This window comes from Oryzias melastigma, linkage group LG12 (assembly GCF_002922805.2).
Source record: "Oryzias melastigma strain HK-1 linkage group LG12, ASM292280v2, whole genome shotgun sequence".
In the NCBI taxonomy this organism is placed as follows: domain Eukaryota; kingdom Metazoa; phylum Chordata; class Actinopteri; order Beloniformes; family Adrianichthyidae; genus Oryzias; species Oryzias melastigma.
In genome coordinates this window covers 18,886,796-18,899,058 of record NC_050523.1, presented here as the reverse complement: position 1 = coordinate 18,899,058, position 12,263 = coordinate 18,886,796, and the positions used below count along the sequence as shown (strand labels likewise).

General features: G+C 35.7%; 2 protein-coding genes across 6 annotated transcripts in view; one reads left to right on the top strand and one right to left on the bottom strand.

Moving 5' to 3' along the window:
* rassf6 (Ras association domain family member 6) overlaps positions 1-4,475 on the top strand; it is a 16,218-nt gene extending 11,743 nt beyond the window's left edge. For all 4 annotated transcript variants that reach the window (XM_024257819.2, XM_024257820.2, XM_024257815.2 and 1 more), the window contains 4 exons: positions 1,296-1,347; positions 1,429-1,547; positions 2,132-2,229; positions 3,630-4,475. In XM_024257819.2, coding sequence (XP_024113587.1) covers positions 1,296-1,347; positions 1,429-1,547; positions 2,132-2,229; positions 3,630-3,705 — 345 coding nt within the window. In that variant the 3' untranslated portion in view covers positions 3,706-4,475. The remainder of the gene's footprint in view (positions 1-1,295; positions 1,348-1,428; positions 1,548-2,131; positions 2,230-3,629) is intronic.
* Positions 4,476-6,510: 2,035 nt separating this feature from the next.
* On the bottom strand, positions 6,511-11,977 carry si:busm1-57f23.1 (uncharacterized protein LOC368621 homolog). 2 transcript variants are annotated; one of them, XM_024299595.2, is made up of 5 exons: positions 11,838-11,977; positions 11,612-11,720; positions 7,132-7,283; positions 6,951-7,052; positions 6,511-6,778 (listed from the first exon to the last, which is right to left on the bottom strand). In XM_024299595.2, the coding sequence occupies exons 2-5, from the start codon at positions 11,697-11,699 to the stop codon at positions 6,683-6,685; spliced, it is 438 nt and encodes a 145-aa protein (XP_024155363.1). In that variant the 5' UTR covers positions 11,700-11,720; positions 11,838-11,977; the 3' UTR covers positions 6,511-6,682. The 2 variants fall into 2 exon arrangements, with proteins under 2 accessions (XP_024155363.1, XP_024155364.1); XM_024299596.2 differs by having other exon boundaries at positions 11,612-11,718; positions 11,835-11,954.
* Between the last annotated feature and the right edge of the window lie 286 nt (positions 11,978-12,263).

Sequence of the window (12,263 nt, the reverse complement as noted above, 5' to 3'; positions counted from 1 at the left end):
TAAGTAAACATCACAGAAAGTGAAACACCAGCAATACAAAAACACACGTTGGGGAAATTAATATGCAAAATTAAATAGTTTTAAACAAATAAAAGAACAAACATGCCACCTTGACTTCACTTTATAATATTATATACATCAAATACCCGAAACAGTTTTAAAAAAAAGACCCAAAACTCTAAAAATTGTATAATACATTTGATAAACTTTTTTTAAATATTTATTTCAATTAGAGTAAATTGGAAATAACCTCAAAATGTGCAGCATAGAAACTCATTAAACTTTTAAATGACATTTAATTAAGAAATAGTAAAATAATAACTATAAAGTTATGTGAAACTTTCAGGTAACATTTTAAATGAAAGAATGTTTTTTAAATGAAAAAAAAAATAAGAACAAGAATCACAATGAAAAGAGATAAACATTGACATGTCAAAAAGAAAGCGTAATACCCCATTGATTTCAGAAAAATCGCTGAATTTATTGTAAGATAAGTTCATAATAAAAAATTACGCCTTTTTTCTTGAAGCAACTAAAAGGAAAACATATTTTTCTTTATAAATAACTCATGTCTTAGTTTTTACATGAACTGAAGGTAATGAGACTGTAAAGTTTTGCCTTTGTAATAATTTTGAAAAAATATATTTTTAAAAAGTACAGATACGGCACTCCATTTAGAGAAAATCCTTGTCCGGATTTAAAAAAAACAAAACTTTAAAATCCCTCCATATATTCTTCAGCTAAGCTAACATCTTAAAGTTACAATAAAAGCTGTTTTACTGAATAAATAAACAAAAATAATCATTAGAAAACTGAGGCATCGCTTTCACTAAATATAAAAATTAGAACAGTAAAAATAGAAATAAACACTACATGTTCACTTAAAAAGTCCATAGCCAACACTGATGTTTTGGTAACCTTTGACCTCAAGAACAAGCCGCCATCTTGAATTCTTTAAAAAAAGCACTTTTAGTGGCGGCTGCAAATTTAAAATCCTCCTATGGGGTTTTTAAACTATTGCTTCCTATCTCCTCGAGCAACATGGAGATAACTATGGAGATAACATCAACAGAAAGCCACATTTTGAAAAATGTGCCTTTTTTTCATGAATTTGTCAGATATCGCTCTCACCGGGATGGCAGGGTTAGAAGGGGAAGGTGAGAGGCATGTGGCTGCTGCTCAGCCAGTGAGGGCGTGCCAGGATGGGGCCCAAAGGACGGGGTCCCGTGAGGGTCATACAACATCGCTCACAGCTTTAATATACAGTATTTTCGAATATCTGTTTTACTTTATAGATCGAGAATGATCCAGAGGAGTTTGCTCTGTATTGCATTCATCAAAGTGGAGGTAAGAAAGAAGCAATTAATAAAACAGTAAGATAAGAAAAATGAAAATAAAAAGACATGAAGGCTCTTTTCTTTTGATCAGAAAAGAGGAAGCTGAGCAACAAAGATCTGCCGCTGTGGGAGCGCGTTCTGTACGGGCCGTCTGACGACATCATGAAGATCTTTCTGATGGACATGCATGAAGAGGAAGTCAGCGATGATGTAAGCACGTTCATCTCAGCTGGAAAGCTCACTTTAGCATTTTCAATTATTTTTATTTATTTTTTTTACTGAAAGTGGCCAATTAATTCAAGACTCAAATCTTCAATATTAAATACTATATTTATTGTTTATTGAAGTTAATTTTTGATAAACAAAAAAAATCTTTAAAGTGTTAATTGCTTTTAATAAAGGTTGTGTTTAATTCACAAAAAATGTACTACCAAACATGTTTTTTATTAACATAGTTTTCCAAGAATTTTTTTTCATTTTGCTTTTAATAATTACTGTATTTTTTTATCTTCATTAGCTGTTTCACTATATATCTTTGCCCATTTTGTATGTTGCATCCCCATACCAAACTTTAATTTCATAAATAATTTATAGTCTATTGTCTAAAAAGTTGTTTTTAAATAGTTTCTAAAAATACCCTTTTTTTACTTAAATTTAAGTAGAATTTCAATTTTTAATGAAGGTATTATACATTTACACTTGTGGTACATGGTTTAAATCCTTCCACGTTTTTACTGAATTTGTCTGTTTTTCATTCTTTTCTTTACTTTTCGCTTCTTTTCTTTCATGACCAGGTTGCTCAGTATCTGAACTTGGAGCGTTCAATCCTGGAGCAGGTTCTTCTGCAGCTCAGAGAGGAAGAGAGCAGAGAAATCCAGAGTGTCATCATCAAGTGAGTCCATGATCCAACACAGGCCTAAAATGATGGTACACTTGGGGGTAACTTTAGAATTAATTTGGCAGTGAGAACATGTTCTGTGTTCTTTAATGAAGATCACAGGTTTGTTTAAAATCCTTAATTTTTTTTAAGTTTATCTGTTTATTTGGAGAGGGACATATGGAGAGTAAAAAGACTCAACCTGATTTGAGCGTATCTTGGGATTTGTGTGTGAGTAATTCTCATTTATACAAAACATTTTATGCATAAGTTCAAAAATTACAAAATTAAAAAAAATGTAAAATACAATTTACAAGAACTTAAAATTACAACAGCTTGAAACTAACTATATGCACAAATCTTTAAAAATTACACACAAATCGCTTGTTATGCAGACACAAAACCACATTTACATTCACATCTGATGTGAGACTCTTTTCACAAGAGTGATGCGTTTAAATGCTGTTAGAATGCTGGGTCTTCAGAGTTTTTTATCAGCTGCTTTGAACTTAGATTGTGATTAATAACTTGTGAAAACTTGACATTTTTTTACTTTCTTAAACAAATATGCCCCAATAAATAATACAAAAACATCTAAATAAGATTTTTTAAAACACTTAACACTAAAGTTTCTCTATTCTTTTTGCTCCCTCCGACTGAGCTTTCCCTGCAGTGTCTTTGTTGTAAGGCTCTTATGCACGTTAGATTCAAGCTGTTGTAATTTTAAGTTTTGCATTTGCGAATTTTGTTATTTTTGTACTTATGCACAAAATGTATGAGTAAAAAATCAAGAATTACGCTTACACACAACTCGGGGCTGAGTCCATTTCTCTCCACAGGGACAATCGGTTTGATTGCAGTGATTGACTGCCCTGATTCAGCATTTATATTTTATTTTATTTTAGGTTTAGGTGTTTAGTTACCAGTGTTCAGGATAGGTGCTCCTCCAAAACTGTGCATTCTATCAGACCTAAACAAGTTTAAGCATCAGTTACTTTTTGCCTTTTAATACTCATACTTGGTGGCATAATAACTTATTTAGCTTGTTAAATTTAACTTTGTATCTATCATTCATGTATTCTATTTCTATTTTCCTCCTTGTTAATAATTTGCTCATTTTTTTAAATTTTCTCTAAAATCCTTTGTTACTTTGATGAGGTTGTAAAAAGCTACAATAAAGCTACATAAAGATCACTAATTCATTCTTTTTTTTGTAAGTTTTAAAGTTATTTGTTGACTTTTATTTCTTCAACATACACAGGGATGCCATCATTTTTTCATGTGTCCAGTTGTGCGCGGTGCATTCAGATTCTCGCATTAATATGTTTGGGCTGATGATGGCGCCAGAGCTTATGAAAACGTGTTCTGCTTTGCTGTATCCTTACTGTGTCTTCTCCTCTGGATGTGTTTGTCAGGTACCAGCACCAGCACAGACTTCTGTCTCAGGTGCTGAACTCCAAAATGTCCCCTCACATTGAGACCACCGTGTGACAGCACCATCCATCCATCCATCTTGAAACATACTCATTCATGGTCACCAGGTTGCTGGAGCCTATCCAGCTACGGTTGGGTCCATTGTAGACCTGCACAAACTCTCATTGACATCTAAAGGACGATTTAGAGTCACCAATTAACCTATAAAACATGTTTTTAGACTTTTAGACTGAGGCGAGAGCGTTAACCACTACAACACCCTTCAGACCAATTTTTACAAAAAAATGAAATTCTAGGTTTAGATGTTAAAAAGTAAAGTTTGGTGTTCAGCTTTTGTTGCATGTTCTATTAAACACATGTTGCTTCTGTATTAAGTCAGTTTTTATACACTATACTATAAGGTCTCCCTTAATCTGTAAATGAAGACATCCCCGTTGTTTTAAATGTATTTTTAATAAAAGGGACCAACAGGAATATTTCTGTATTCTTCTCTCTAAGTGTAACATTTCCAGTCAGAGTTCAATACCTGCCAAATACAAGCAAAACTTCAATTTGTCGGGTCACACAAACACACTCTTGGCACCACAAACATCCATCCCAGAGTTTAATTTAATTAATTGCACAGTTTACCGTAATACTCACATTCCCCGCAGCACGAGGTGCATCCAGGGGCTGCGTGGAATTTCCACACTTATGTGCTTTCACAATGACCTCAGCCAACACAAACACACACTCACTTGTCACTCCAAGTCTTTGTAACTCTTTGAAATGACTCACAACTACCACACAGTGGTCTGTAAGAACACACAATAATTCCAAACGCTGCACATATTTCAATACATGCATGTTTTTTTATTATGCAAAAGAAAAAAATTAAATATTCTATTTGTTCATCATATATTTTTTTCTTTATTGGAGCGTATTGCATTCAATAAAAAAAAACACTTCAATAAAAATTTGCCTAAATCAAAAATCATGAAAATCATAAAAAAGCAGTATTTAAATTAAAATAAATATATTACTACATAATTTACTAGATCTCTGCTAACTACTTCTTCTTCTTCTTCTTTTCCTTTCGGCTTTTCCCTTCAGGGGTCGCCACAGCGAATCAGTTTCCTCCATCTAAGCCTGTCTTCAGCATCCTCCACTCTAACACCAGCCACCTTCATGTCTTCATTCACTGCATCCATAAACCTCCTCTTTGGTCTTCCTCTAGACCTCTTTCCTGGCAGCTCTAGACTCAGCATCCTTCTACCAATATATTCACTGTCTCTCCTCTGAACATGTCCAAACCATCTCAGTCTGGCCTCTCTGACTTTATCTCCAAAACCTCTAACGTGTGCTGTCCCTCTGATGTATTCATTCCTGATCCTATCCATCCTGGTCACTCCCAAAGAGAACCTCAGCATCTTCATCTCTGCTACCACCAGCTCTGCTTCCTGTCTTTTCTTCAGTCCCAAGATCTCTGCTAACTACGTATTTTCTAATTATGGGATCAAGTTTTATTCTGTTTTGTTACTTTTTTTTAAATTTTATGATGATTTTGAAAATGATTTAAAACTATAAAATGAAAAACTTTCAGGGGTGGAATTATAAAGGTTATATTCTTCCCACTCCTTTTCAAGGAATAAATTTAACTCTACTTGACTTTAGTTGACAATGACCATATTTAGTGAGTTTAAAGCGTCTTTTTTTTGTTGTTTTTGTTAGTTGGTTAATCATTAATGCACGTCATTATTTCTGCAATAAGTTTGATAAATCTATGAGAATTTTTTTGTGTTGTTCCCAATGAATGCTTGATATAAACCAGATCAATCAGTTAATCAATCAATCAACCATCCAGATTTTTTCTTGTGTTATCTACAATGAATGCTTGAAACCGACCAACTGACCAACTGAGAGTTTACATTTAGAAGAAAACTAACTTAAGAAATTTCTCCTATGTTTAAATGATAAATATACACAAATTTTAAAAAGTGTTTAAAAAGAGTATCCAGCTAAAGCTGATAATAATGAAAGCATCAAGTACGTTCATGTTTTTGTCCAGCTGGTCACCACAGTGTGTCTTCGTTTTTGCAGCCTTCTAATTTTCCATCTACTTTTACAAACTTTAATTTTCTTCTCCTGACATTAAAACTATACCTTACGTTCGGTTAAGGTTTATAGGATTGAAACTGGACTTTGGAAAACTGTATCTAAAGCTCATGTTTGCTCATTGTCTGCATGAATCGACGTCTGTTTGAGAGGCTCCTGGAAACCGCTCACGAGTGGAAAACTCCATTATCCCCACAGTTGAAGAATGATCAAGTGCAGAAGAAGTGCTGCTGGTTGGTAACAAAGATTTATTGTTTTACAGCCACTTGCCCAGTCAGCCTTTCATGACCTAAACCGTGAGTCAAATTTTCCTCAGACGTTTTCAACGTGAGACTGAGAATAGGTGGCATCTGGTTGTTTCATTACTGGACAGTTTCCATGGGAATTTGGCTGAAAAGCCCACTGTAGGCCACGGTAAAGAAAGGGAAACTGTGTCCCTCAGGGATGTGGCTTTGCTGTTCCATCAGAAAGTATGTGCTAATTATGTGATCTTAAAATATTCCATCATAGACACACACACATATGTATTGTAAAATACTTAATCCAGTCTTTATGACACCAATTTCTGTGGTTAACCCCTTGATGGCTACATTTATTTCCATTTTTTTTATTATTATTATTATGTTTTTGGATTCAAATTGATGCTAAATTAAGGTAATTTTCAAGCCCAAGTGGTTTGATGCATATTTTGATCATCAAGGGGATAAAACAACATAAACCTTCTTCATAGTATAAAGTATATATTTGCAAAATACCATTAGGCGAAAATAAATGAATAATCTCCCAATTTTATTCACAAAAAATAATATCCTTTTCATTTAAAGTGTTTCGTTTCTACATTCATTTTGGTATTGTAAAAGTGGGTTCATAACCAAAACACTGCATTAAAAGAAAAAAATCCAAAGATGAAAAACAACAAAATGTTTCTTTTCTCAGAAAATCAGACCTTTGTCATCAATTTTATGCACTTGTCATCCAGGAGGTTGTGCCTGCTGTTGCGGGGGTCAAATGTCACTTCAACGTTGCACTGGAGTTGCTGTGTGAGTGAAAAAAAAATATTTTAAATTAAATAAATGTGTTTTGCTTTTTTTAGGGATTTTTCTCATTTTAACGTAATTTTTTTGTGTTATTTGCTTCAGTAAATGATGCCTTTCCAAACACAAAATGCTCAAACATTTGAAACACTGGGCTTATTAACATGGGTATACCTTTTTAGACAGACTGCAGTGCTTCAGATCATGGTTTTCTGACTTGAGACACTTGGTTCTACCCAGGACCATGTTGATCTTGAAGTGGATCATGTTGGTGACCTGAAGACAAGAGCACAGCATCTCAGATGGGACTCTGTGGAACAACACCTTCTTCCTCTTTGTGAACGATGGAGCAAACCTGGCTTTCTGCACTGCTGACTGAGATCAGTTTGAACAACTTTTTGTACTTGGGGTTTGTGTTGATCATCTGCACTGCATGTTGAGCTGCCTCCTGAACCTCAGGGGACTCCGGGTTACGCTCATGCCACCCACCCAGCAGAGGAACCGTCCCTGCGTGGAAGGAACACAAGTTAAAACAAGTTGGCTGGAATATAAAGCATAAATCAGCATTTTTTTAATTATACGTGACACTAAAAATAAAAAAGAGATTCACGTTTGCTTTGTTCTCACTAACTACCACTAGAGGGCACTGTAGGTATGTATCAGCATATTGTACTGACAGCAACACAGAAGAAGAAGTTGGCAGAGTTTTTCCAAAGTGACACAGACAACGAAGAATCCAGTAAATTTAGGGATTTAAAATGATTTATAGAGTTTAGTTGACTTGTTAGCATTTTTTTTTACACTTTGTTTATTGGAATAATTGCTCGTATGTTCCACTAATATACTAGATTCCTCTGATTCCATGAAACTAAATCTGGTTACAGTTTATCTTCTAGGTTCACCTCAGCCATAAACTTATGAACTTAACCAAAATAAATTAAATAAAATATAGTAATTCTTAAAAGTAAGGGTTTCTGAATTAGCATTGATTTGTCTTTAGCCAGAGAGCCACTGTGGAGGGGTAAAAGAGCCGCATGTGGCTCCAGAGCTTTAAGTTGCAGACCTCTGCTCCAGAACAACGTAAAGTTTGTAAAATACTACAATCATTTTCAAGTTGTGGTTGTTAGCCGCATTGCTGCTGAGACGTCATCACTGAGTGACTTTGTAGTTCTCAGCAGAAGTAATGCAAACAAGCCCACAGCTATGATCTGTTTCATTTAAGGGATAACGCCAGATGAGGTGTTTGTTATCATGAATTAATGGGAGACATGGAGAGCTGATCGCATCGGATGATAAACTGAATTTTGTCTTTAATATTTTTTTAATTGGTTTCCTACTATTTATATGTGTTAAATTTGAGCACCTGATGCTTTGTTCTTGTTTTGTGTTGTTTTTTCTTTGTTGTTTAACATTAAAAAACAGAGCCCTTTGATGGTGTAAAAGTAAAGATTGAGAGTCTTTTGTTTCACAAAATCATTTTTTTGTATCTTGTACGCTGCCACAATGTCATGAATTTAAATGAAAATATCTCAAAAACAGACTTTTTACAGCAAATATTTAGTTAAAAATAATTGCAATTAAAAAAAAAATAATTAATTACAGGTCACAATTAATTAATCGCACAAAAATGAATCACATGCAAGTACTAAGTATGATAGTCTACATCAATTGTGAGGTCTTGCAGCTAAAGCCTAAACTACACTTTCTCTCCAGAGTTAAACTATGAATGCATCCTTTCATAGCATCTAGAATAGATTATTTTAATGTCCTACTTTCCGGTGGTAAGAAAATTACTATCAATCGGCAGCACCTTGTTCTAGACTCGGTTGCACACCTCCAATATCTCCAGTTCTGAAATCTTTGCTCTGGCTCCCAGTCAGTTTTAACCCACAGTGAGGACACATTCCAGCACTGTGGTAGTACAATACTTCAGAATACCAAATCATTTTTGACAATTCCATGCTCTTGTGGGAACAGTTTGGGGCAGGCCCTTCCTCTTCTAACATGACTAGCACCAGAGCACAAAGCAAGATCTATAAAGACATGGAGGACAGAGTGTAGTGTGGAGGAACAGAGTCCTGACCTTAACCCCACAGAACACCTTTGGGATGAATTAGAGAACCAGACCTTCTCTACCAACATCAGTGTGTGACCTGACCAATGCGCTTTTGGAAGAATGGTCAAAATTCGTAGAAACACACTCCTCATCCTTGTGGACAACCTTCTTAAAAAAGCTGAAGTAGCTGCAAAAGGTGGACCCACTTCATATTAAACTATATGGGTTGGGAATGGTAAGGCACTTCAGTTCATATGTGAGTCAAGGCAGGTTAGCCAATACTTTTGGTAATATTGTGTATGCTAATTTCGATAAGCCTCAAGAATCACCTCCTCTAAGTGCACAATTGACAGACTTTTAGTCAATAAATGGAAGTTTTTTCAAAATTGTCACGTTTCCATTAGGTGGATTTACTATCACAAAAGTGCAACTTCATAGTCAATGGAAAAGCAGCTAATGTTGTACAGTCAGAATGAAGATTTTCTCCAGTGAAACTCACCATAATAGATTATTTACAATAATCAGTGTCCCAGAAAACTTGATATTTGCTCAAATACCAGTGATGTGTGGTTGACTTAAAGGGACCATACCATGAGAAATCAACTTTTTGAGCTTTAGAAATGTATTCTACTGTTCATTCCTCACTGTAAACAAACCAAAAGTGGTATTTTGATCCATTCACACATTTCTCTGTAAACCTGCGCTCTCAACAGCAGCCCCTCCCATACTGGCGAAAACAAGCAGATCCTCACATACTTACATCACTAGTTGAGAACCGCCCCCTCCAGGATGAGTCTGCTCCGCCCCCAGGATAACAAAAACACTTTCTCAGTGAAGCTAGCAGTGATCAGCTAGCTTCAAGAGTCCCTTCCCACCCCCGGCTTGTGCACAGTCGTGCAGACGCCGGCTGTCTGTGTTGTGAGCCAGTGTAGCGATGGTGAAGAAACGCTCATTTGATTTAACATTCAAACTTCATAAAGAAACTTCTGGTGAGAAATCTACACGACATGTTGGGATGGATCCTGAACGTATTTGAGAACGGCACAAGCAAACGGAAAATATCGGGAAGACGGCAGGAGAAAGGGAGCAGACTATTTCCTGGTAGAAAAAGGGAGCAGACTATTTCCTAGTCGAGAAAAGGAGCAGATTATCTCCTGGTGGAAAAAGAGAGCAGACTATTTCCTGATCGAGAAAGGGAGCAGACTATTTCCTGGTTGAGAAAGGGAGCAGATTATCTCCTGGTTGAGAAAGGGAGCAGACTATTTCCTGGTTGAGAAAGGGAGCAGGCTATTTCCTGGTTGAGAAAGGGAGAAGATTATTTCCTGGATGAGAAAGGGATTAGACTATTTCCTGGTCGAGAAAGGGAGCGGCAAACGTTGAACGTTGATTATTGAGCAAAGCAAGAAAGATACGCATGAAAAGGATTTTGAAACAGAGATTAATGCTTTAAAGAGAACAGAAACATCCACAGTCAGTGCTAATCAGAACAATGCTCTCATCATTTCAATAAATCCTAAAATGTTCATCTGTTGTTGTCTTCATTGAACTGATTTTGCCGCAAAGTGAGCCCATTAGTTATCATCATTCTGTCTGTGCCAAATTTGGGTAATAAACTCCTAAGCTACACAGTATGTACGTCAATATGTATTTTTTTTTTAAATTACGTTTTTTTTTTTGTTTGTTTTTTTGTGGGTGACACGCTAACAAGGACTGTTCTAGGATGACGTCATGGAATGGGCGGCACCCTCAAGGAGCGAAAGCAGAGCCTCATCAAATCGTTTTACTTCTGGGTATGAAAAGAGTTCACAAAAATAGCTTATATTTTATAAATAATTTGTTTTTTAGTGTTCCAAAGGTAATATATGATCATAAAAATGGATATAGTTTACTCTGGGAGACTATAGAAAAGCATGGTAAAACCACTTTTATTTTTTGCTAAAAACTAAAAGATTTTGATTTAATAATTTCAACAAAAGTATCAGTTGTATTTCTGCAAAAACTCATTATTGAGCATTTCTAGTTTATCTTACACATCATTGGAAATAGACTGTAGATTGAAGTATATTTCTATTTATGAAAATTTAGTACATTTCTTGATTTTCTTAACTGAAATTACCAGTATATTTGCACATTTAGTATATTTGATATTGACCTGATTTGACAGATTTTAGAAGCAGTATTTCATTTCTCCACTGTTTACTTTCATTACTCTCGCTTCAAAGAAGTATTTGGATGATGAATAAGTACTTGAGTAGCACAGGCACAGAACAGGATGCCTTTTTATTTTCAAAGCCTGCGCTCTGTCACTTTAAATAGCAACTTCAACAAAGATGAACTCATTGCAGCTGATCCCAGCATTGTGACTCACAGTGTCCAACCACACGGCAGCATGCCGTCACCGTCTACACACCAACAACACCAAAACACATTTTGTTGCCACGTAGTCACACAGAGATTCTCTCTTAGAGCAAAATGTTGTTTTAGTTTTAAAACAGTTTAATTTTCATTGGAATTCAATAGAAAAAAAACACTTAGATGATTAAATAACATAAATTTATTGAGCTATAATCCCATTTTTTCAGATTGTCTGAGTACATGTGGGATTACTGGGATTACTTTGATATTTTTAACAGATTATATTTAGGTTCTTAAGCAGCTGCGTTTATATAGAAGTTAAGGGAGTCGTGTTGCATTTAGAAAGACATCTTTGAAATTCAACAAGCAAAGTGATGATCATTCCACATGTTTAAAAGCTGCTCCTGTAATTTCTCACACTTACTGGCTTGGATGACTTCCTCCACCGGCTGATCCCCCACACACAGCTGAACAACTGACAGACAGATCAGCACCAACCCAGGCAGCGACATCTCTGCAGTACTCGTCTCTCTGTGTTTGTCAGGGAAAAATGTCCAGCTTCACCAAAGAGTACAAAATGACAGCATAGAGAACCAAACTACAAAGTCAAAAAGTTCAAACTAAAAGGATTTGGTCAAATAAGATACCTTTTTTTCTGTTTTGTAGAAGTAAAACAAGCAAAAGAAAAAGCCGAGGAGGAAAAGTGAAGAAAAGACTGTCAGAGAAGGTGTAGCCTGTAAATGTGAGAGTTCAGCATTTAAACTCTGGCATGTTTAGCTAGTCAGTGAAAACCACACCCACCTGCTGCTGGTCTGTGTGTGTGTGTGTGTGTGTGTGTGTGTGTGTGTGTGTTTGGTTTTTTTTTCCAGAAACCTGCATGTGTGATTGGATTCCATTGTTATGCTTAAACACAGCCTTGCTGACATGCATGGTTGCTTATTCTTTTGTTTTATCAAAGCTAATGAGCCGCTCCCATGGAGACCTGTGGTGACACACTGTGAGTCACACAACAGGGTTTGGTGGGCCGTTCCATCCAGAAAGCCTGTAACTGCACTGAAAACAGGTGTGATGTTAAT

Coding starts and splice junctions, on each gene's coding strand:
- si:busm1-57f23.1 (XM_024299595.2), bottom strand. CDS start 11,699: ATGTCGCTGCCTGGGTTGGTGCTGATCTGTCTGTCAGTTGTTCAGCTG. Junction 7,284..11,611: donor GGAGGAAGTCATCCAAGCCA/GTAAGTGTGAGA, acceptor CCTTCCACGCAG/GGACGGTTCCTCTGCTGGGT. Junction 7,053..7,131: donor TCAGCAGTGCAGAAAGCCAG/GTTTGCTCCATC, acceptor TCTTGTCTTCAG/GTCACCAACATGATCCACTT.